The sequence below is a fragment of the Culex pipiens genome, chromosome 1 (assembly GCF_016801865.2).
Source record: "Culex pipiens pallens isolate TS chromosome 1, TS_CPP_V2, whole genome shotgun sequence".
NCBI classification, from domain to species: domain Eukaryota; kingdom Metazoa; phylum Arthropoda; class Insecta; order Diptera; family Culicidae; genus Culex; species Culex pipiens.
The window spans coordinates 26,278,626-26,302,890 of record NC_068937.1 but is presented as its reverse complement, the minus strand read 5'-3'; the positions used below and the strand labels follow the sequence as shown (position 1 = coordinate 26,302,890).

Genomic DNA, 24,265 nt, shown 5'->3' with positions numbered 1-24,265 from the left:
ACAAGAGTATTTTACTGAAGAATATTGAAAACTTTTGTGGAAAAGCAGACAAAATTTGATTTTGTTTGACTTCCATATTGCAAATTTGAATTTTTTTAGCTTTTACAAAAATATAAGTATAAGATTTAAGAAAATCTCTAGAAGTCAGAAAATTTTACGTATTTTACTGAAAACTTAGTTTTTTTAAATATAATTTTTAGTACTTTGTTTAATTTTTCAACTTTTGGCAGATTTATCACATCTGTGAAGAGCTTTATTTTTTTCAATGAAGATGTCAGTGCTTTGTACAATAAACATAACATTTATGAAAATCTACACAAAATTTGAATTCTTTTGAAATCTACACTGTATTTTTTGCGTTGTCTAAAATACGTGAAATAAGGTCAACTCTGCACAAATATGAGTAATTTTGTGTAAATTTATACAAATGTTGTCTTCGTTTGAAATCCATATGGCAAATTACGAAAATTTGAAAAATATTGTTTTTCATTTAATTGTAGTTTTAGTACTTTAAAATTTCAAAATTTGAATATTATACTAAAATTTGTGTTAAAAAATATTATTTTGCAGAAAAATCGTAAGATTTTAGAAAATTTATTTAAAAAATACCTCTGTTTGGATGATATACTGCAAATTTATAAAATTTGATTACGAACAAAAAAAAAATCTGTGAAAAGAAGAATTATAATTTTACTTTTTATTAAAAAATAAAAACATCAGATTTGCGACGATCAATTCAAATTGTTGTCCTCGTTTCACCTTTATTGAAAATTTCAAAGTTTGAGTATTTTTTCTGTAAAAAAATGTTTTTCGTAAAAATATTGTTATTTAAAAAAAAATCATAAGATTCAACACCCGTATTGAAAATTACGGAAATTTTGGTATTTTGTTTAAAATTTTACAAAAAATCGTTTGTCTTAAAAAAAAATCATGATATCTATCAATTCGATATAAAAAAAAGTAAATAATGATTTTTGACAATTTTCAGTACTTTGCACAAAAATTATCAGGTTTGTGTAAGTTTGTGACCTGAATTTTTTAATTTTATTTTTTTCTGAAATATTTTCAAATAATATTGTGAATTATCGTTTACAAACTATTCGAAATTTTGACCTTTTAGTATTTAAAACATTAAAATCTGTGACTGGTTCAAATCTGTTTGAGCGTGTTTCAAGTTCGTTTAACCGTTCATATGAACCATAACCATACTCTTACAGCTCGGAAGGCATGTCGGCGTTGTTTGAAAAGTCATTTGTGACTAATTCTTCAGCCTGTTGTCCTTGTTGGCTACTCTCTTTCCATCTCACGAAAGCACTTATCGACCTCAAACTTTTCAAATAGCGCTATCAATACTTTTTTAAATGTTTGTAGCGCCTTTTGAAATGTTGACGTCGATTTCTCTTTTTCTCTTTCTCTTTTCTCTCCCTCTCTCTCCCAATTTCGCAGTCTACACAAACTATCGCCTTCGGCTTACCGAGTACTAACGCTCACACTTTTTTCCCCACACACTCACGCACACAGTCAAGTACGCGGCGGCCGTGGTTATCTCGAGCGTTAGCGTTAGCGCTAGCAAAAAGAAACTTCCCGGCAAACTGGCCCGCTCACAATCGCTGGCATTCAACTGTTTTTTCAAGTGAATGCTCACGCACACTACAACAGTACAACAACAGCAACAACAACAACAACAATGGCTTGACAGTTCTTCTCGCTGACCTTGGTGGGATTTGTTACTTACTCTTAGCACTAGCGCGCTCAATTGTTGTAATTTACTTTCTTTTTTTAATTTTAAGTCTTTATTTAAATAATTTCCTGCTATTGTTCTCTCCTCTTGAGAGTTTGGACACGCCACCTAGCTCACCAAACCCCTCTCTCCGCAAATCCTATTCTCTCTTCTCCCTTTTTACTCACACATGCACAAACAGACACAGTAGAATGAGCGACGCACGCTGACACTCACGCACACGCATACAAGTGAGAACTTTTGAGTGCAGCCAGGATGTAAAATATATATCGAAATAACTATGAAGTTTGATGCTGAGAACGTAGTGGATGTGAAGGAAAGAAAGAGATGATGGTAGAACAATTGCGCGTGTACACCCTTACCAAAAATCATGATTTTTTGAGTTCCAAATCCCACTTTTCATACGAATTTTTCAGTTCAACCCATATAACCATTTTTATGGTTGTAGTACCTGAACTCAAAAAATCGTATGAAAAGTGGGATTTGGAACTCAAAAAATCATGATTTTTGGTAAGGGTGTACGGAGAGAATAAGAAAAGGAGCAGCAGCAGCACACACAAAAAAATGAGGAGAAAGTGTGTGTGTGATTCTCTGAAACGTTTTAGTTTGACAGTGCGTTCACTTTATTATTATTATTATTTTTTGATCGACAGGATGAACACAAGTTAGAAGATAAATAAAATTGATGAAAAGATATTAAATTTAATGATCTGAATTGGCGGTGTTTGCGTTTAGCGTGTGATGTATCACATCCCCAGATTGGTGATTTGGTTGGAGATATCCGAGTAGGCCGGTGCTAGGGAAGAAGGAACATTTCAAACAGTTTGTGTCATTACGTCAATGAACTTCAGATACTACGGACGCGTTTAATCCAAACTCTTTCAAAAACCACGTGATTTTGCTACTGGAAACTTAGGGTCTCTATGTATCCAAGAATTGCCGGAGACATCGGTCACAAGCAGTGAGAACTCAGGACCAGACTTTTAAATTCTAAGGTAAGTGGATTTTCGTACTAAAATCGCTTCGCAAATGACGTAATATGAGATAAACTGTCAAAAGGTGAGGGGCATGCGTCTCCATTTCAAGCCAATAAAACCTGGGTTCAGGAAAATAATTCTTTACCTTTACTGGATGAATCAGAATTACCGGAAATCTCCGATAAAAAATCCCGGAACTGACTTTTGCCGTCCCTTTTTGTTAGATGGGGTTAAAATTGGTCGTCTTGCTCCTACTCAATAAAGAGATACAGTTCAGACTCGATTATCCGAAGCCTCGATTAAATATTAAAATGCATTTTTCAATATTTCATCACCGCTAATTGGCCACCATCTTGGATTAAAAAAAATTAAATCACTTTAGCGTAGTTTAGGGGTCATACTTAAGCTCAAAAATTAGACAACGAAAAAAAAAAAATTCGTGATTGGATTATCAGAAGTGAACATTTTTCCGAGGCCTTCCGATAATCGAGTCTGGACTGTATTCATCAAAAGAGCATCTTGCAAAGTTGTTTGCCATATTGGTCATGTCTGTAACATAACAGTCGGCATCTTTTTCTCAATGTTTTCAATAATCTTACAATCTTCCAGAAATTTTCCAAAGGAATCTGGTTTTGATTTTGTATTTTTTTTAATGAAAATTTGTACAGTCCAAACTCGATTATCCAAAATTTGTAAGAGACTTCGGATAATCGAATTACTAACAAAAAAATCTTTTTTTTTTATTTCGTGGTTTGCTACCTCATTTGAGTTGTTGATTGCCTTTTAGCATACCTAATAAATTTTCTCAATATGTCGACACCACCATTTAGGCCGCCATCTTTGATTTTAAAACTCTAAATCACAGCGAAGAAAAACATTGTTTTTTCGTGATTCGATTATCCAAAGTGAAATTTTTCCGAGGCCTTCGGATAATCGGGTCAGGACTGTATACCAATTCCTTAGGTTCAAATAAGTAATTTTGTATCATTGGTTTCTCCAAACAAGACGCCATACAGCTTGGGGGCTGTCCATAGAAAAAGTGATGCACAGTAAAAAAAATACCACTTTTCTGTTGTAATTTCACTTTTGAGGTAAAATTACAACCTTCCAAAATTACACCTTCCAAGTTTACACTTTTTTTTTACTGTGTATGCAAATATTCGAAAATCTGTATCTTGAAGAGGAGTTTTCTGATTGATATGGTATCTTCGGCAAAGTTGTTTAGGTTATAATTAGGACTACAGTCATGCCTCGGTTTAGCACCGCATATGGGGGATGCAAAACCGAGGCGTGCATAACCGAGGCACAGAGCTTATGGGATTTTGGCTATATGGGAGACATTGGCTTTAATCGTACGAAAAATCATGCAAACATTAAAAAATTATAGTGTTTTGGAATCGGGATGATGTCAGCTATCCATTAAAATTATTATTTCATGAAAGTTTTCACAAAAATACGTATTTTTCCTGTACTTCGAAAATGCATTTTTTTCTCTAAAGAAACCAAAAAACAACATTTTTAGAAAATACTCCAAATTTTCTCCAAAAAAATACTCAAAATTTCAATTTTTACAATATGGGTATCAAACGATCGGGATTTTTTCATACATTTCGAATGTAATAACAATATTTTTTTGAAAATACTCATCATTTTCACAAAATTTTGAAAAGTTTTACAAAAATACGTAGTTTTGTGAAAATTTTGAGTATTTTCAAAAAATATTGTTATTACATTCGAAATGTATGAAAAAATCCCGATCGTTTGATACCCATTTTGTAAAAATTGAAATTTTGAGTATTTTTTTCGAAAAAACGTAGTTTTGTGAAAATTTTGAGTATTTTCTAAAAATGTTGTTATTACATCCAAAATGTATGAAGAAAACCTGATCATTTGATACCCATATTGCAATAACAATATATTTTTGGATACTTTAGAGAAAAAAAATGCATTTTCGAAATACAGGAAAAATACGTATTTTTGAGAAAATTTTCATGAAATAATAATTTTAATGGATAACTGACATCATCCTGATTCCAAAAACACTATAATTTTTTGATGTTTGCATGATTTTTCATACGATTAAAGCCAATGTCTCCCATATAGCCAAAAACCCATAAGCTCTGTGCTTCAGTTAAGCACTGGGCCGTGCTTAACCGAGGCAGCTGAACGGTGCAAATCCGGGGCAGTGCAAAACCGAGGAGTGCAAAACCGAGGCATGACTGTATTCGGAAAAATAAACGCATTTTTTATTAACTTGTTATCATAAAAAACTAGATTTTGACAATCTTTACCCAAAAAAACCCAACAAAACATTTTGTTGATTTGAAAACAAGATTTTTGTTGAATCAACGCCAGCGATGGAAGAATCTTCATAAAAAGATCAACAGAAACAATCGGCAGGGGACACGGCTCTCCTCTCTCGCGCACGAAAAATCGTTAATAGAAAAATCAAAAAATAATCATCTGGACTACCTATTCGGCAGAACATCGATGTCACTACTACACTTGCAGGTGTAACGTCACACGTTACACCTGCAATGTTGAAAACAATGTTTGAAACAAAACGAAATAAACTAATTTGTGGTGCGAACAACGGAATTAAAAAAAAAAAATCTTTTATTTATTTACTGAGTGATTTTTTGGACAAGTTCTTTTATCTTTCACGGGTAAAGAAAGTTCGCTAGCGAAAATATTTTTTTTTCACTATTATTCCCTTCCGCCAAACGTCAAAGCAAGTTTTTCGTAACAACAAACCGGTATGAGAAAATATTCAACTAAATGTTTCGTTGAATCAACCCTCGTACAGGCTGATCTTACAAAATATTTTTCTGCTTGAAGAGATGTCTAAATTTTTAAATTATTTAAAACTCTTGATTTAATAATTTTTCTGCTATTTTTGTTTATCGCTTCTCAGGAGTGTCGTAAAATCCTACAAATGTCAGCAAGATATAACCCATCATTAACCTTCCGTAGTATCAAAGTGCTGTTCACATAGAAATCATAGAATGAATGAACTCATAAGTGGGGGGGTTCGGTTTCCCCTCAACGAGCTAATGTTAGACCGTAACTAACCTTACCTCGAGGACCCCCGAGCGAGTGACCCCTGGAAAGGGCAACCACACCGCTGCTCGTCGTGAACATTACTTAACAGAAAGATCCCAATCATACTATGTTCTGTTCTCAGTGATAGCCCCGAGCAACTTACTTGTTCACCGAGTGAGCTCAAACATTCTAACAAAAAAATAAAACATTTGTGTCTACGTCATTACTCTTGTTCGGGATATCGGACCCCTGAACCAAACAGAAACAAAGTTTCGAGCGTAATTCGAACCGTCGTGGTGATCGCGTCGTCCGGTTGGTTGATTCCGAACCAAGCACTGAAATTGAGAGAAAAACGTGATCACCTTGCGACGACAAAAACAATACGCGCCGATCGCAAGTGAGAGACTTCAACAGGTCCATGGGAACTACAACCAACCAACCGACCATCAGTCAGTGTCGGGAATGGAACAAAAGAGCCACCACCCTTGTTTTGGTTTTTTGGAGTTGGCGTGATCGGAAGCCTTGTTGCGTTCTGTTGATGAGAGCAGTTTGTTACAGAAGCACTTGAAGTCATTAGTCCATAAGCAACACGTTCTCTGTTTTGTTTTTGAGGTGTTCGGTATGGATTTACCGTGAAATGGGGTAAACCAACTCATTTTGTTTAGAAAATAACACCTTGACTTGAAATTTCTTATTTTCTCCTTTCCACCAATGATAATTGAAATCAGGGTTGAAAGGTTGCCAGATAGCTCAAAAATTTCCGTTTATCTGTTCCAGAATTTGACAGATTTTTATTTTCAACTGATTTAGAATGAAATTCCTAACTAAAGTTGTGAAATTGTTATATGGACCTAATCCAATTAAAGAAGATTTTTCGTTAAAAAAAAAAAAAACAATAAAATAGCATAGCATAGCATTGGTGTCTACCCGTAGTTGCTACTCTGTTATTGACCAGGACCTCCAAGAATTGCTCCGTGAACCACAGATGAAAAGTAGGAACCAATCATCACCACTTCTCAACTTTCAAATGTCCCTATCGTGCTAGTCAATTACAGTGCCGGCCACGACCAGTGGTAAGACACGGGGAAGTGGATGGGAATTTTAGTCCAATACTTGAGTGATGAAGACCGCTAAATCGGCTGCGTCTTCGACAAAGTATCACGTGAGATTTGAGGGGGTTAGTAAGATGGGTGTGAAGTCAGGATTCACCGTGGTAAGTGATGCGGCCGGTCAAATCTATTTATAGTCCTTAATTCTTCGTATATTCTTGGATTCATTTTGGAAGCTTTCCAATTCGATTCACCAAGCTTTTTGTGGTGAATTCTGGTCGTGTTGAAAGTTCAATGTTCGCCTAATAAGTATGCCACCAGTAAAGCTCTTGAATTCAACTTTGCATTCAATATTTGCATGGTCCTGTTCTTAGGTTCACACATTCCAATCAAGTTTCTTGGATTCTTATAGCATTCTTAATCCTTCTAGTTAACTACTCGATGGTCTGGTGGTTAGCAATTTTGTCTGCTGACCCAAAGGAAGGGGGATCGAACCCCGCCGCGAGCTAATGAATTTTTCGTTCATATTCAAGGGTTCAGAATTCCTTCTTTTCCATAAATTCTCTATAGGAGCAGATGGGAATCTAACCCAGAACCTTCCGCTTACAAAGCGAACAGCGTACCGTAAAACGGTGTGACTTTGATAGCCGGGGTGACTTTGATAGGTTTGAGATTTTTTCGCAAAATGAAGAGTACAAATAAGATACGTACGAAATTGTATGGAATCATACTGACCGGGGTAGAGAAAGGTTCAAGGTACTTCTAGAAGAAGTTTTCATTAAAATTTGAAAAGTTTAAATAGTTAGTTAACTATAATTAAGAAAACGTTGATAAATAGCATTATTTTCAAATTCTCAAAGTGTCATAATTTTCTCAATGAACATGATTTCAAATCGGAAAACGGAATGCATTTTCGGATTCTTCGGACAATTTTCCACTAGGAGAATGAAAACGAAGTTAGTTTAACAAAATCTTCATATTTATAGGCATTTTCAGTTGAACAAATTTCATTCAAAATGTGAAAACTTTTGATTCGTGCTTCAAATTCTGTTAAAAATGCAATATGAATCGATAATTTTATAAACAAAACTATTTTTAACAAATTTCAGGCAAAATTCGAACTTTTTAACAATTTTACCTAAAATTTATATGTATTTTGTTAAAAAGCTTATAAGCATATAGTTAACTTAATATAAACATTGATTTTTTTTGTTAAAAACTATATCAGCAACCTTAGCAATGGTACGTTCGACGCAAAAATAACATTTGAACACCTGTAACCTGATTTTAACAACAAAAACAATGACTATCAAAGTCACCCAGGTATTCAAAATAAGAATTTTCAACGCAACTATTTTTATAATCACTATTGAAAAAACCTTTTTTCAAAAATAGTGCATGGACCTTGTGTGGCCTATCCCAGTACATGTTTCAAAATAATAATCTTGAGAATAACCTTACCTGTTGGAAAATATTCCAAAATCAAATTGAAATCCTATCAAAGTCACCCCGGTTTACGGTAACTGTAACCATTCAGCCACGCCTACCCCCGTTAAAGAAAAAAAACATTAAAATACTGAAAAAAACAACATTGACTTTTTAAAATAAAATTTCAAAATGTACAAGAAAAAATAGGAAACGTGATAAAAACACATTTTTACACGAATTCCTAGATATTTAGATTTTTTAAATAATATGTTTGTATCAAATCAACTGTTCGGATGTATACTGCCCATGATCGCATAAATGTCCCATATGCATTTTCATCACTTTTGAGTTATTGATGCAGTTTTGTTCAAAATCGTGTGCTCTTTCAAAAGAGCATATAACATCCAGTACTTTGTTCTAGAAATCAAGAGGAAATCCTGTTTTTTCGTGAAAACTTAACACGTAGCCTTATGTGTGGGACAAACTTCCCTTGCGTTTTTCTCAGCTTGCTGTTTTTGCATATGGGACATTTATGTGAACATGGGCAGTATAGTACTTTTTAGAAATAAAAATCATTGAAATGTTGAAATTGTGGCTTGTAATAGGGTCCTAAAGCCCTATGACAATTTTTATGTACAACGGTAGAAAACAAAAAAAAAATCCATTTTAATCCTTTGCGGTTGCTTCATCGTTGTGAAAAATAATATAACAAATTTATGCCTAATATTAGGACCCAATTCCAGTTTTCATTGAAAAAAATTGAGGAATCCAATTTAAATTGAGTTTTTTTTTAACGTTTATGAGTGTTTTTGTTTTTTCTTTTAATAATTGTTTAGAGAATGAATTATTAGGTTTTCTCTGTATCAAAATTATGAGAGTATCTATTTTTGAAATTTATTGGTAAGTTTATATTTTTTTCTATGTTTTAAACATTGGTTCATACATTTTGTCCGATGGCTGAACAGCTTTTGAGTTGCAATCTTTCTTTGGGTTAAAATGCCTATTATTTGAGATTCTGGAAAAGTTAGAATTTTGAAAGTGGGATTTGAGTGGTCACCCTGAATATATTTTAAATACACTAAAACTTTGAATAATAGTTGCCGCAAAAATAATAAAAAATAGCGTAAATAATTTTTTGTGAGGTCCTAAACAATTTGCCGAAGACTCCAAATCGATTAGAAAATTCGTTGTCAAGATACAGATTTTTAAAAATTTTAATAGCTTTTTAAGGGACAGTTGCCAAATTTGTATGCAAACTTGTGAGGACGAACTAAAGGTGCAAAATGACTTCTTTGGCAAAAGATTAAGTATACACACAAAGGTTCATTCAAATAAAAAAAAAGTCGTCCGAAGTCTCACAGAATTGCTCAACTAACCGAAGTTATTCGAAAACGTCGTAACAGCCATCACGACCTCCGACACTTATTTTTTTTTCTCTGAAACAAATTGAATTTGCATTATTTTTCAGTAAAGAGTATTTGAAGAACTTGTCGATAAATTATTTGAAGCTTTTTGAAGCTAAGTTGATAGTTTGTGAATTGATCGAGAATCGATCGAACCTTTTGAAATCTAATTATACCAAATTGAAAGCACTACCAGAACATATTATTTAATTTTTTTTAACAGTGAAATATGTGTCAGTAAAGGAACAACAAAAACCAAGTAATATTTGTAATCTTGAACACAAAGATTAACTCCAAGAACAATTTTACCTCGCCCAACTATATAGCTACTCACGCTTTACCATACCGTCCCCGATGCTCTCATGCTGCTAAACCGGCTATTACTACGCTCTGTATTGCGCAGATAGGGAGGGGTGGTCCCACCTTGTACTGAGCAAGGAACCTTCTCACCACCGCACCAGCACGCTCTCTCACGGGGTTCGGTTCGGTTCAGTCGGCCAGATCAGTTCTCGTCTGGCGATTCTTCGATTAACAACGCAAGCAAATGTCTTGAACCGCGTAAAGTTCGGGATTGTTATCGGAATTTTTAAGCGAATCTATGAAAAGTTGTGCAGAACAATTTTAAAGTGTACACGTGTGAAGTGCTAGTAGTGAGATGCTGGTACGAGTTGTGTCGTTTTGTTCAAGCTGTTGAAGCAGTTAGTACCTGCATTGAACCTAGATTGTTCCGTTCGAAAATGACCCTGATGATAAGACTGTTGTTTGAAGCTGCTTCCACCACATCTGCTACGCGATGACGCAAGTTGTGAAGGTTTGTGAACTGTATTTTTTCAATAACATTAGGCGGATTAAGGGGAAAATAGTTCTAAGTTATGCACCCACCAAGTTGGTAGTACTAACTATGAGTCACCTTAAGATAAAAACAAATGGTTCGCATAAACACACGTGGCGCGTTGGTCGCAAGTGCACACTCCACAACTTGCTAATTGAAACAATTTCTTCTTTGTGGTAGGTATAATATCGTATCGTATCGAAACATGTGCTGACTCGCGGATGCCTTATTTGTGCTTCCTGAATAATGTGCTGCGGAAGAATGTTCCGTTGTGTTTTATTCCAACGTGCGGAGTTGGGCGCAATTGTTTGTAAATATAAAGCTTGAAGCCGACAGGCTGGCACCAAATCAAAATGACTCATCTATCCCTCTCCTCTCAGCAAGCAGCTCATAGCTATTAATCGACAGCATTCACAGCATCCAGTTGGTGTTGTTGTTGTTGTTGAAAGGAAACAAAACAGCTTGAATCTTTGGCGGCTCCTAACGAACTTCGCATGGAATCATCCTTATTTTTGCATAGCATGATGAAATGAGTAATCAATCGGGAAAAGGCATATTGAAAGATTATTTTTATAGCTTAGTTTTTTTTTTACGTAGCTATTTTCACGAATGTAACTTTGTAGAAGGAAGGCCACATTATTTCATTCAGTTTCCATTAGTTGAAATAGAATTTCAGACTTCAATAAATATTTAAATCATGTTTATTGCTTTTTGTTATGTTAAATTTGTTTCCCGAAAAATTGAAAAAAGATATTTTTATCAATGTTTTTTTTTTAAGTGTTTGGGCCGTTGCAAATATTTTTCAAAATTAGTGTCGTCCAAATATCAGTGCAATCCCCTTTGTAAAAAAATGCAATTTTTTCATACAAGGCTCCATAACATTTTTCGGGCTGAGAGACAAAGAGAGAAAATCTAATTTTCCACTAAATTTAATCTTTAAAAGGCTCTATCTAAGCAACCAGCAGTCCGATCAAGAGTGTCAAAAGGAAAATTGTACAATTTTTTTCTTCATGTATTTTCAAATTGCAAAAATCATTTTTTCGAAAATTTCACCTGTTCGTTCAAAAGGGGGTAGGCGTGGCTGAATGGTTACGCTGTTCGCTTTGTAAGCGGATGGTTCTGGGTTCGACTCCCATCTGCCCCTATCGAGAAATTATGGAAAGAAGGAATAATTCTGAACACTTGAATATGAACGAAAAATTCATAGGGACGTGGCGTTACATCGTGCTGCCACCTGGTTTTTTTAAGCGCAAGAGTGTAATAGTGCTGAGTCATCGTCTAAAAATAGACAGCGTCCTATCTCGCCCAGCAAAATGAAGTCGATAAAGTAGTCGGTTTCGATGAGCAAAAGTGGAAAACGTGGTCTAAAAATAGCGACGCCATCCCCCTATTAGCTCGCGGCGGGGTTCGATCCCCCGTCCTTTGGGTCAGCAGACAAAAATGCTAACCACCAGACCATCGAGGCTTAGTTGTCTAGAAGGATTAAGAATGCTATAAGAATCCAAGAAACTTGAATGGAATCTGTGTGAACCTAAGAACAGGAAAATGCAATATTGAATGCAAGTTGAATTCAAGGACACTGGTTGCATAATTGTTAGGCGAATATTGAACTTTCAACACGACCAGAATTCACCACAAAAAGCTTGGTGAACCGAATTGGAAAGCTTCCAAAAATGAATCCAAGAACATACGAAGAATTAAGGACTATAAATAGATTTGACCGGCCGCATCACTTACCACGGTGAATCCTGGCTTCACACCCATCTTACTAACACCTTCAAACCTCACGTGATACTTTGTCGAAGACGCAGCCGATTAAGCGGTCTTCATCACTCAAGTATCGGACTAAAAATTCCTATCCACTTTCCCGTGTCTTACCACTGGTCGTGGCCGGCGCTGTGATTGGCTAGCATGATAGGGACATTTGAAAGTTGCGAAGTGGTGATGATTGGTTCCTACTCTTCATCTGTGGTCCACGGAGCAATTCTTGGAGGTCCTGGTCAATAACAGAGTAGCAACTACGGGTAGACACTAATGCTATGCTATGCTAATTTCACCTGTTCGTTCAAATGTTTGTAAATTGAAAACTGTGCACTTCCCATCAACAAATATTTCCATGATATCAAGTAGAGCAATTCTCCACCAAAACCCGAAATGATTTTTTTTTATTTTTTTTCTTGGCTCATACTTTTTGGGATCCTTTCCTATGACCATGGATGTCATTTTGTGTCTTTGGTTCACCCTTACAAGGCTCCATACAATTTTGGCAGCTGCCCACACAAAAATGGTACGTAAATATTCGAAAATTTGTAATTTTCTGATCGGTTTGGTGTCTTCGAAAAAGGTTTTTTTTGCCACATTTATCTTTTTTGCATTTATAGAGCAAGGCCCTTCTCATCTTTTACAGGTAATACAATAACAATTCTCAGTGAGCTTATAGCTCTTTTAAGGGAATGTGATGTTGTAGCGGACTTGGTAATCTAAATATGACTCTCGCACGATTGATGTTATTTTTGGGGTGAGCAGACCTTATTTTTTTCGGTACATGCTTTTTGTGTAAACGTTTTTTCATGAAATATTACATGCTTTTGCTCACAAAGGTGATGTGCATGCTTTTGCATGCGATTTTACACAGATTTTTTTACTGTGAGAGGTGGGCAAAAAAAGACCCGCGGTTCTTTTTGAAACTCCGGTCTTTTGAAAGAACCGTTCCAAAATGGACTGATTTCTAAACATGTGTCTATTTTTTAATTTATAAATATAACTCATTTTAATTTTCAAGTAATTAGGAATTAGGAATTGAAAATATAATTTAAAATATTTCAATGCTTATAAATAAATGCCAAATTTGCCAAAATTGTCTCACAGTGTACTTTTTCAAGTACCAAATAATAAAACCGGTTGAAGATACGCTAGTTCCCTACTATTTGAGAGCTGATTCCTAGTTTTCTTTGAATTTATTCCAAAAGGGTATGCTTTTCAGAGCAAAGTAAAATAAACTTTTCAAAATATGTTTTTACAACATCAAACTATTACCCGAACACAAACATGAGTATTTCAAAATGCTTAACTTGGAAAATTTTACCAGCAGACTACTAGAGATTTCAGAAAAAACATCCTCGCAAGAGAGCATACTGGCATCGATTTATAGTCTTTACCGAATAAACCTAAAAAAAGATTAGATTAGATTAGATTTACCAAATAAACCTCAAATAAAAGTTCCCACAGAGTATTTGCTCCAAATACACTCAAACCCCGATGGTTTGACACCAACTGTTGTCAAACGAACGGGATCACTTTTTAGTTTGACACCCCTTTTACACGAAGTTCACACACACTATCATACGATTGTTTTGAAAGTGTGCGTGAGCGCCGTGTAAAAAGTGACAGTTCGTCACTTTTTAGTTTGACTTTGACCAACCAACGGGGTACAAAAAGTGACCAACCACCGGGGGTTGAGTGTAAAATATCTGCATTTGTTATATTTTAGCGAAAATAAACGCAATTTCGTTAAATAAATAGCAATTTTGTTAAAAAAAAAACTGCTTCCCCATCGAATAATTCGAACATTTTGGTTGGATTAGGAAACTTGACATACACTGAAATAAAAAAAAAGTACCAAATTCCTAAATTCTAGGAATTTTGCCTCCTTTCCTTATTAAGTAATTCAAAAAACCCGACTACTAAATAAGGAAAAGTGGCAAAATTCCTAGAATTTAGGAATTTGGTACTTTTTTTTTACTTCAGTGTAGAGACCGCCAAGACCTATGGTTTTCAAGCGATTTTTCTCGATTTTATTCAACAATTTATTAAAAAGACTAATAAAAATACGTAAAAACTCACATAAATATTTAAAATAGCTTTTTTAAATACCGTATACCGGGGTGACTTTGATAGGATTTCAATTTGTTTTCAGAATATTTTCCAACAGGTAAGGTTTTTCTCCAGATTATTATTTTTAAAACATGTACTGGGGTAGTCCACACAAAGTCCATGCACTATTTCGGAAAAAAAGTTTTTTCAATAATGTTTAGAAAAATAGTTACGTTGAAAATTCTTAGTTTAAATTCCGGGGTGACTTTGATAGTCATAGTTTTTCTTGTTAAAATCATATTTAAGATGTTCAAATTTTATTTGTACGTTAAATGTACCATCACTAAAGTAGCTGATATAGTTTTTAAGAAAAAAAAAATCAATGTTTATATTTAGTTAACTAAGTGTATAAGCTTTTTAGCAAAATACATATAAATTTGAGGTAAAATCGTAAAAAGTCGGAATTTTGCCTGAAATTTGTTAAAACTGGTTTTGTTTATAAAATTATCGATTTATATTGCATTTTATACTGAATTCAAAGCACGAATTACAAGTTTTCACATTTTACATGAAATTTGTTCAACTTGAATTGCCTATAAATTTGGAGATTTTTTTAAATTGTGTTTCAAAAACACATATTATTTATTATTTACAAACTTTTTTAACCTTTTCCTAGTGGAAAATTGTCCAAAGAATCCGAAAATGCATTCCGTTTTCCGATTAAAAATCATGTTCATTGAGAAAATCATGACACTTTGAGAAGTTTAAAATAATGACATTCATCAACATTTTCTTAACTATAGTTAACTAACTTTTTAAACTTGTAAAAAAATTATGAAAAGTTCTTCTTTAGGTACTTTGAACACTTCTCTACCACGGTCAGTATGTTTCTAAACCATTCCTTACGTATTTTAATTGTACTCTTCATTTTGCGGAAAAATCGCAAACCTATCAAAGTCACCCCGGCTATCAAAGTCAACCCGTTTTACGGTAGCCTTTTTATCATTTTTTTTTAAAGAGCGAAAAAACCGTTCAAAAGTTGTTGTTTATTTTATTAACGTGACTTTAACCTAGAGAGGTCATTCGTCACTTAACCGTTCAAAAGAGCCGCTCATTTTGATGAGCGAGCGAAAATGAGCGGCTCCTAAAAAAGAACGGGTTTGCCCACCTCTAGTGTATTGATGAGCACTATTCTGAAAAATAAATCGTACAAGGAAAAATATTGTGGATTTTTTAAATAACTTTTTTTTCACATAAAATCAATTTCCCAACATCTAATTTTCCTGGATTATCTAATTTTTTTGTTATTTTTTTTTTTTGAATGTTTTAGGGGACACAAAACCGTAACGTTTTAACCTGTTTTAACCATAGAAAAGCATTGAAAATATGGTTTTCGGAAAGTTGAGTAAATTCTTCATAAAATTGCCTAATAAACATTAAAGATTAGACCTCGGGTTGCTGGAATACAGCGAATAAAAAATCCAATCCATCCAAAAATCTTTTTTTATTTTCTAGTATGTTTAAAACTGAAATATTCGCGAAATTTCTAATCTTTTCGATTTTTTTTTTAAATTTTGGAATCAACTCTGAAACTTAAATAGTGGGTATTAATGATTATTTAACCTTTTTGATATGTTAGTCAGGAGCAAATATTATACTTTTCCGATGCATCCAAAAGATTGAAGATCTGACAACCCTATCAAAAATTAGGAGTGTATGAAATTGAATTTAGAGAACATTCGGGTCGGGTCAGTCAGGTTGGGCCTTTTATTAAAAAAAAAAAACGTTTCTTAATCCACCATTAGATGGTTGGCGCCTTCCTCACATTTACAAAGTAATAATAAAAATAAGTTTATGAAAAAAATATATACCTGATACAGACTTTTCCAGAAAACATACATACTCTCATTTGAAGCAATGTGGCAACCGGGCGTTTCGCATCTGGCGCGACTCTCGCACGTAAACAAAAAGACCCGGCCTTTTGAGGTTATGCAAAAAATCACCCTTTTTTGTAGATACAAAAATCTTTTTCTTAGCATAACTTTTTAAATACTTTACTAAATAGAATACATTTTAATAGGGTCTTAAGGGACCCCAAAACGAATCGAATAAGGCTGACCCGGCCAAAATCGGTTCAGCCAGTTCTGAGAAAATCGTGTGGAAAAATATCTTGTCTACACACATCCCCACAGACATTTGCTCAGAATATGTATACGTGAAGGTAGGTATATCTAGAAGGTTTATTTAAGAAGGTTAATTTTCGAGTGATTTTATAGCCTTGCCGCAGTGAGGTGAGGAAGGCAAAATATATATTAACGTTAGGAAGGCACCAACCATCTCAAGCATAGCATAGCATTGGGGTCTATCCGTAGTTGCTACTCCGTTATTGACCGGAATCTCCAAAAAAGTGGTAAGATCACGGGGAAGTGGATGGGAATGGTAGTCCGATACTTGAGTGATGAAGACCACTGCTGCATCTTCGACAAAGTATCACATGTAGTTAAGGGGTTAGTAAGATGGGTATGAAGTGGGCAGCCGGCTGCGGAAAAATACAATGTTGTTTATCTAAAAATATGTTTTAATCGAACCCGTGCCAACCGAGCAGTAATGCTATGGGAAGGACTTAAATTATTGATAACGCGAGCTTATACAAAAAATATTACATAAAAGACGGTTGACTCTACAATAAATTGGAATGCATGATTAGTTAATACAAAAACTGGAATAGGGGAAAGTGGGGCAAGTGTAACAAGCTAAGGAAATGATCGTTATAACCCATTAAAAACGTTAAAAAATCTGTCGGATTTATTGGAATCATCTTATTCCAGGTCTTAACTGAGACTTTGATAGAACAAGTTTTTTAAAAAATCTGTTTTTTAATGTAAAAAATTGATTTTAATTTTTTTGATTTTTCGTACGTTCTACTCAACTAGTGGGGCAAGACGAATAACCCGTTGGGGCAAGAGGAACAATGCATGAAAAAACATGTTAATTTGCTGACAATTGAACTGTTATCACTTAGATACATCAGATTAGGATGTATTTGAAAAGTTTCTTTCATTTTTAGATTAAAGAATATTATTTTACTAAAAATTTGATCGTTTTTACGAAAAAGATTATTACTTAGATGAAAAAAAGGAAATTTTCATAATATCACTATATTTTGTATGTACATTTTTTTAAACAATTGTTTATCAGTTATTAAGTACGTTTATGTATTTATTTCCCAATAAAATATGTTGTTGCAGCAATTCGTATTTTTTTCCATACTAAAAATCCATATGGTACACTTGCCCCACCTGAACAAATTTTTTTAAAAGCTCTCAACAAATATAACCAAAAGTTAAATCATACTTTATAATAAGTGCAAGTCATTGGTAGGGGCACTACTGATCTAGGAAAAAATGCATTTTGATAAAATGAGCCTTAAAACGAACCCAAAGTCTTATTTTGTACTTACCAAATATTATAAGAAAATAAAGGTTTGTAAAAAAACTTCATTGAATCTTATGCTCCGTGGCGTTTACGTCGTTTTGGCGGTTATGTGGTAGTAGAATCAGCTAATTGCATTGCTAGCAACATTTCCTCATACTGGAAATAAACAAAATTGTAAAAATTACGGCCGTACGAGCGATTGTTCCTCTTGCCCCATATGGTCGTCTTGCCCCACCTTCCCCTGCAATATTGATTTCAGCGAATTTGGAAGCAATCAAAATAAAAAAGAAACAAACAGAAGACCCACACGATCCGCACGACCCGCATGTAATGAACACAATAACTTCGACATACTCAGCCGACGGCGTGCCTTCTAATCTACGAAGATAAAGGAAGGACTAATATTGTCATTCATTGTCATTGCTAGCGAGAAAACGAACGGCCAAAGAACACGATCGGGCCTGCGAAGCAAAATAGTGACTTCACGCACTGCAACCAGTGATACTCAAGCTTAGTGATGTTTTATACATGGTCTGATAACTTTTTTTGTGAAAATGTCAGTTAAATTCAGGTGTTCCACAATTGTGGGAGACACAATAACAAACCACAATTATGAAACAGGCAATTTGGAGGCAGTTTTTTGCTGCTCGGAATAAAATATTCTTGAAATGCAGTTTTTTGTTAAAAAGGACCTCTTTTACTAGTGAAATAGCAAGATAATGTCCAAATAAAGGTCCTAAAAATAGTAGGGTCGAGAGAAAAGCTGCATTTGGCATGCTATTGACAAATTATCACAAAAGTGTTCCGAATTTGTGGGACGAAATCGAAGTTTTGAGACGATATAACCTAAATCGGCTAAATCCTAAAATGATGAAATTCTGTACAAACATTCTTCTATGGAAGATATAGGTAATAGATTATAATGAATTTTAGCAGTTTAAGCACTACTTCCATTGAATAGTCTTCAATAAAATAATAAAAAAAAAGTAGTGAAGCATTCCCTCTGCTCGCTCTCAATGGTCCACATTTTTTTTATCAGTCCTCCTATGGGTATGATAACGTGGCAGGGGTTGCAATATTAATGGAGGTAAACGAAGCGTAGTACAGAGATTGTGGCAAAGGTTTCCCCCTTCAAACTGCAAGGCTTGTCTCGGGAGGTTCCGTTGCCTGATAACTGATAACGCCGAATTCGCGATAACAGCGAATCATGCTAACACACCTGGGTATGGAAGCCCCCGCCACCAAATGCAAGTTTCTTGGTCAGTATTCGCTGTGTGCTGGCCCAAGTTGCTACTGTGATTTGTGATAAAACGTAACATGAACACATTTTAGTCACACTTTTCGATGATGTTTCATGGGTTTAAGGTGAGCGACTTAACTTGGTGTGAATCATTGTGGTTCTGGTGAAATCTAATGCGTCTTCTTTTCGTGTTCCGTTTCCGTTCCAGGTCGTCCTGCTGCTCTTCCTCGCGATTAGGCTGGGCCTCGCCCGCCGCGATGGCGAAGAGTTCGAACCGGTCGAAGACATCTGCGAGCGATGCGTTTGCGTAGTCCGGAACTCTCCCGGATTCTCGCTGCTGGATTGCTCCACCAAGAATCTGCGCCACATGCTGGCGGAATGGCCAGAACAGTTCGGTACCAATCAAACCGGTCAGGAGATCGTACTCTCTCTGTCCGGCAACAGCATCAACTCGCTGCAGCAACTTCCGCCGACGGAGGCCGACCTGGTGTTCAGCTGTCGGCACTGCAACCTGACGGAGCTGGCCAGCGGGGCGTTTCTGGACACTCCGAACGTGATCCGGTTGGATTTGAGCTGGAACCGGCTGACGGCGGACGTGCTGCGGCCGGATGTGTTCCGGGGGAAGTACGACGATCGGGTGTACGAGTCGTTGGCGCTGGATGAGCTGGATCTGAGTTACAACTCGATTGAATTTCTCGACGCGACTTTGTTCGAGCATTTGACGCATTTGAGGAGATTGTCGTTGGCGCGGAATCCGCTGGGGGAGATTACCGAGGACACGGCCGCGGCGCTTGGCTCGATCGCGAAACTGGAACATCTGGATTTGTCGTACACCGGGTTGAGCGAGCTGCCCGGTGAGCTGTTCCAGAAGATTGACAATTTGCGTGAGCTGCTGCTGCAGGGAAATGACTTTGCCGCCGTTCCGAGCGCTGTGGCGTTGCTGAAGCCTTCCCTCGTGGCGCTGTACATAGGGGAGAATCCGATTCAAATGTTGGACGATGAGAGTTTCTTTGGTAAGTATAATTTTTCGTGATAACAGAAGAATTCTTTAAATATTTTTTTAATTTTCTGTTGAACGAAAATATTATCGTAGATGTAAGTTATTCCCAGTCACGACGTTCAAGCAGGATTCTAGCAGAGTTCTTACAGAGCTGGATATTCTTACAGCATTCTAGCAAAAATGTTCAACCGTTCTAGCAGCATTCTGGCAGAACCATCTTTGCTAGAATATTTCGTGACTGGGTTTGAGCTTCGATAACGATGACGGTTATATTATCGTCATCGTTATCAATCAACGGTTATTTCATGAGCAATCCAGATTTTTAAGCGAAGATGGCGTTACGAATTAGGTTTTACAGCGTGACGTCACGAGCGCACACGCACACACATTTTTGCTGAGACACACGTGCAAAAAATGTAAACAGTGCAGCCAAGCTGTCAAATTTCTTACCTAAAAACCGAGTCGGCGTAAAACCTAATGGTGCACGTCCGAAATTTCAAAATCACACAGTGACCAACATTACAAAAAAATAGTGCCATGGCATGACAGCCACACGTTTTTTTTTTTCTAATGTTGGTACGTGCACCATTCATAACGCCATCTTCGCTTAAAAATCTGGATAGTCGACGATATTATGAGCAATAGGGTCCTAAAACCCTATTTTAATTTTATGTACAAAAGTCAAACGGAACGAGCTGTCAAAGAAGAGACTTTTATCCAAAAGGCCGTCAAGCTATTTTTTTAATTGGTTGCAAAGTTATTTTCAGCAGCCTGTGTGGTCTTACACAGTGTAATTGCACTTAGAAAAATAAGATTAAGTGGTGTCCTTCCCTATAACCAAAACAATTATGTTGCATTATTGTTTTTGTAGATATAATAAGGCATCTTTCGAGCAAAGGAAAAGAACGACCAAAAACATTAACATGGGGTTATGATTATTTTTAGTTCATGATTTTTCAAAGCATTGAAAATGTACTTTTTTTTGTCCCATTTTAAGTGAATTTCAAGGTTTATTCAATGTAACAAAAGGCCAATGCAAATCCAAATTTCTAAAATTTATTCAAAAAAGTTACACAAAATACTTTATACATTCTTACAAAAATTTGCAAAAAAAAGAAATCATATTTTTTTCAAGGTGTTTTTTTCCGTTATTTAAATAATCCACAATCAATTGAAAATAAAAATCAAAAAAACACAAAACAAGAAAAACTATAATATCCGAAGCCTCGATTATCCGAAGGTTTAGATGGGACTTCGGATAATCGAATCATTAATCATATTTTTTTTATTGTCTTGCTTTTAACCTCAAATCTGAGTTCTACCACCCAATTTTAGTCAAATTTTTATAGTTGATGGCCTATTAAATTACAAAATGCATTTTTCCATCCGCCATCTTGGATTTCAACATTCTGAAACACTATAGAGTAGTTAGGGGTCGTACCTAATTTCGACAATCAAAAATAAGACAAAGAGTCTTTTTTAGTGATTCGATTTTCCAAAGATTTGATTATCTGGATTGAAAATTTTCCAAGGCTTTCGGATAATCGAGTCTGGACTGTACAAATTTTCAAATTCAGAAAATGTATATTTTTTTGAGTATAAATTTAAAAAATTTCTAATGAATCACACATACATGACGAAATCCAGTCTGCAACCCGCTAAGATCACCATCTCCATGCGAATGCGAATGCGAATAAATTTTAAAAATTTGTAATAAAAATTAAAAATAATCAACATTTAAATAAACCCAAAAAATCGAAATGCTCAAAAATTCAGAAACATTAAACAGTTTTAAAAAATTTCTGAATTAAAAAAAAAAAAAAAACAAAAATTCTAAATGTATCGAATTAATAAAACAAAACAAATCATTCAAAAAAAGCTGGACAAAAATTTAAAAAAATCTTAAAATCAAAAGAAAATGATTTAACAAATAAAAGCACAAAAATAATCAGAAAATTTTGCATTGTCTTTCTGATATACCTAGAATGTATAAATACCAAATAATGAAAACAAAATCACAAAAATGAAAAAAAAAAATGAAAAATGCAATAAGCCTCAAATAAATTCCGACAAAGTAAAAAAAAACAATGATCTTAAAAACTAAAAAAACAACAAAATAAAAACTGATAAAAATCAAGAACTAAAAAACATTAAAACAAAAAGGAAAATCGCATGCCATCCCGTTTATAACAACACGAATTTTACGAACATTTCTGCGTGGCAAAATTCAACGTAAATTTTTAAACTGATCATTATTGTTTGAGGTTGAGGATTGTTTAACGGTCAGCAATTTAGAAGAAAAATAAAGTTAGTCAAAAAAAAATCAAAATAAAAGGTAAAGCCAAAAATGAAAAAAAAAAAGCTGAAATCACAAGACATTGTTACAACATTTGAATGACTAACACACATGTGTTAGTGTGAATGTGTTTTAAAATGAATTTCACAGTTGTTTAGCAAATCATAAGTATTTTTTCAAAATATCAAAATAAGTTCTTCAACCATCAAATTTTAATTAAATTTTATTTGCGTATCGTTACACTAATAAAATGCTTTAAAAAATAAGTTGTAAAAATAAAAAAATAATTCTGTACTCTAATCACATTGCAATTTTGCACTATTTTAAATACTTTTCCCCCCAGACCTCGACCACCTGACCCACCTCAACATCAGCGGAATGAACCTGCTGCACGAGGTCGCCGCCGGATCGTTCTCCGGACTTCACTCGCTGGAGGTGCTCGTCGCCAGCAACAACCCTGCCCTCACCGAGTTCGACATGAGTGACCTGGGCGGGCTGACCCGTTTGCGCGAGTTGGACATCTCCCGCTGCGGGCTCCAACACCTCTATCTCAACGAACCCATCCCGGACGGGCACGATGACCCCTCGGACATTGCCCACTTCGACGTGTTCCCCAAGCTGCGATCCGTCAAACTGGAAGGCAACCCATGGCACTGCGACTGCGAACTCTTCGAAGCCCTCGAATCCATCAAGCACATCCTGAACGACGAGTTCCAAGCTCCGCACAGTGCCTCGGAAGCACGCTGCGAGACTCCGTACGACCTGGCAGCACTCCCCCTCACCGACCTAGCCGGGAAATCCCTCTGCTCGTCCCCACCAAAAAAGGTCCCAAAGATCCCGATCTACGAAGCGCCAGCCTTTCTCCGACCACGCTCACTCCTCATCTCCATCATGTCCGTCGGAGTGGTACTCCTCATCGGCTTCATCATCGGATTCGCCATCGTCTGCATCAAGCGAAAGCTCAAACAAAGTGACTTTGGGTTTACCTCGCCCGTCCGGTACACCTCGGTGAGAAACAGTACGACCTCGACGATTGTGCCACCGGCTTGAGGTAAATAAGCGTGGTTAAGATAAAATGCCGAATTTGTTTGTTCTAGTCTTCGCGTGTTTTTTTTTATCGCGATAAGTTAGGGGTTATAATATTTGAGATGAGATATAAATAAAAACATTCCTGTTTGTAATTATAAACGTGAAGGTGGGCGACTTTATTGTTTTATGAACGGAAGAAAACCTCCATTCAAGGTAAAAGTCATTCGTCTGGGACCAAATCTGGGACAGTTTCTGAATGATCTTACGTTGGAAACAAAATTAAAACTCTCGTTGTTTTCATAATATTTGATGAACCCTTTTTCATAAGTCATAGTATACAACAATTTAAGTTACAGGTAAGAAGATTCATAGTCCTAGTCAACGATTTGACTAACAAAAGTATCATTTCCAGTGGAAGTTTCCTGTTTTCTTGGTTGCCAAACTATGCGCTACCACAGACAACAGACGTTTTGGCACGATCACCACCTTGTGTAAAAACATGCAACGGTTTTATCGAGAATGGCAAACCGTTTGTGGCGCTGTCGTCGCAGAGAAGATTTGACAACTCTCCCGCGCTGCAATTAAGTGTAAACAACCACATTGAATTATGTGGTTGAGCGTATTCTCATTCTCATCAATAGTTTCATGCCTTAAAAATAATATTATGAAAAAAAAAGTTGTATGCCTCTTTTCGTCGATAAAATTGATGTGTAGATCATACAGAGTTTTGAAATGTCGAAAGTAATTATTTTGACAATCGCTTCAGATAATTGTTAGTTAATTTCAAAGCAAAAAATCACTTTTATTAAAAAAATAGCATCATCAAAATGATGTTGGTGAGAATCAGAATGCGGCTCCTGCAAAAGCTGTCGTGCACTGCAGTCTACATTCAGGCTTATTCTTGCAAGTGGCAATAGACTACGAGATGGCGTTAGTGTATCACCCGACATGTTTTTACACACGATTTTCAAATTTTTCTG

The 24,265-nt window shown here is 35.6% G+C and overlaps 2 protein-coding genes across 4 annotated transcripts in view; both read left to right on the top strand.

The window, feature by feature from the left end:
• LOC120413347 (uncharacterized) overlaps positions 1-2,048 on the top strand; it is a 56,018-nt gene extending 53,970 nt beyond the window's left edge. For both annotated transcript variants that reach the window (XM_039574125.2, XM_039574126.2), the window contains exon 13: positions 1,522-2,048. In XM_039574125.2, the coding sequence (XP_039430059.1) occupies positions 1,522-1,637 (116 nt within the window). In that variant the 3' untranslated portion in view covers positions 1,638-2,048. The remainder of the gene's footprint in view (positions 1-1,521) is intronic.
• An 8,091-nt stretch (positions 2,049-10,139) lies between these two features.
• On the top strand, positions 10,140-23,450 carry LOC120413351 (chondroadherin). Of its 2 annotated transcripts, none has more exons than XM_039574134.2 (3): positions 10,140-10,451; positions 19,169-19,973; positions 22,600-23,450. In XM_039574134.2, the coding sequence occupies exons 1-3, from the start codon at positions 10,434-10,436 to the stop codon at positions 23,304-23,306; spliced, it is 1,530 nt and encodes a 509-aa protein (XP_039430068.1). In that variant the 5' UTR covers positions 10,140-10,433; the 3' UTR covers positions 23,307-23,450. The 2 variants fall into 2 exon arrangements, with proteins under 2 accessions (XP_039430068.1, XP_039430067.1); XM_039574133.2 differs by lacking the exon at positions 10,140-10,451 and adding an exon at positions 18,929-19,085.
• The last annotated feature ends 815 nt before the right edge of the window (positions 23,451-24,265 follow it).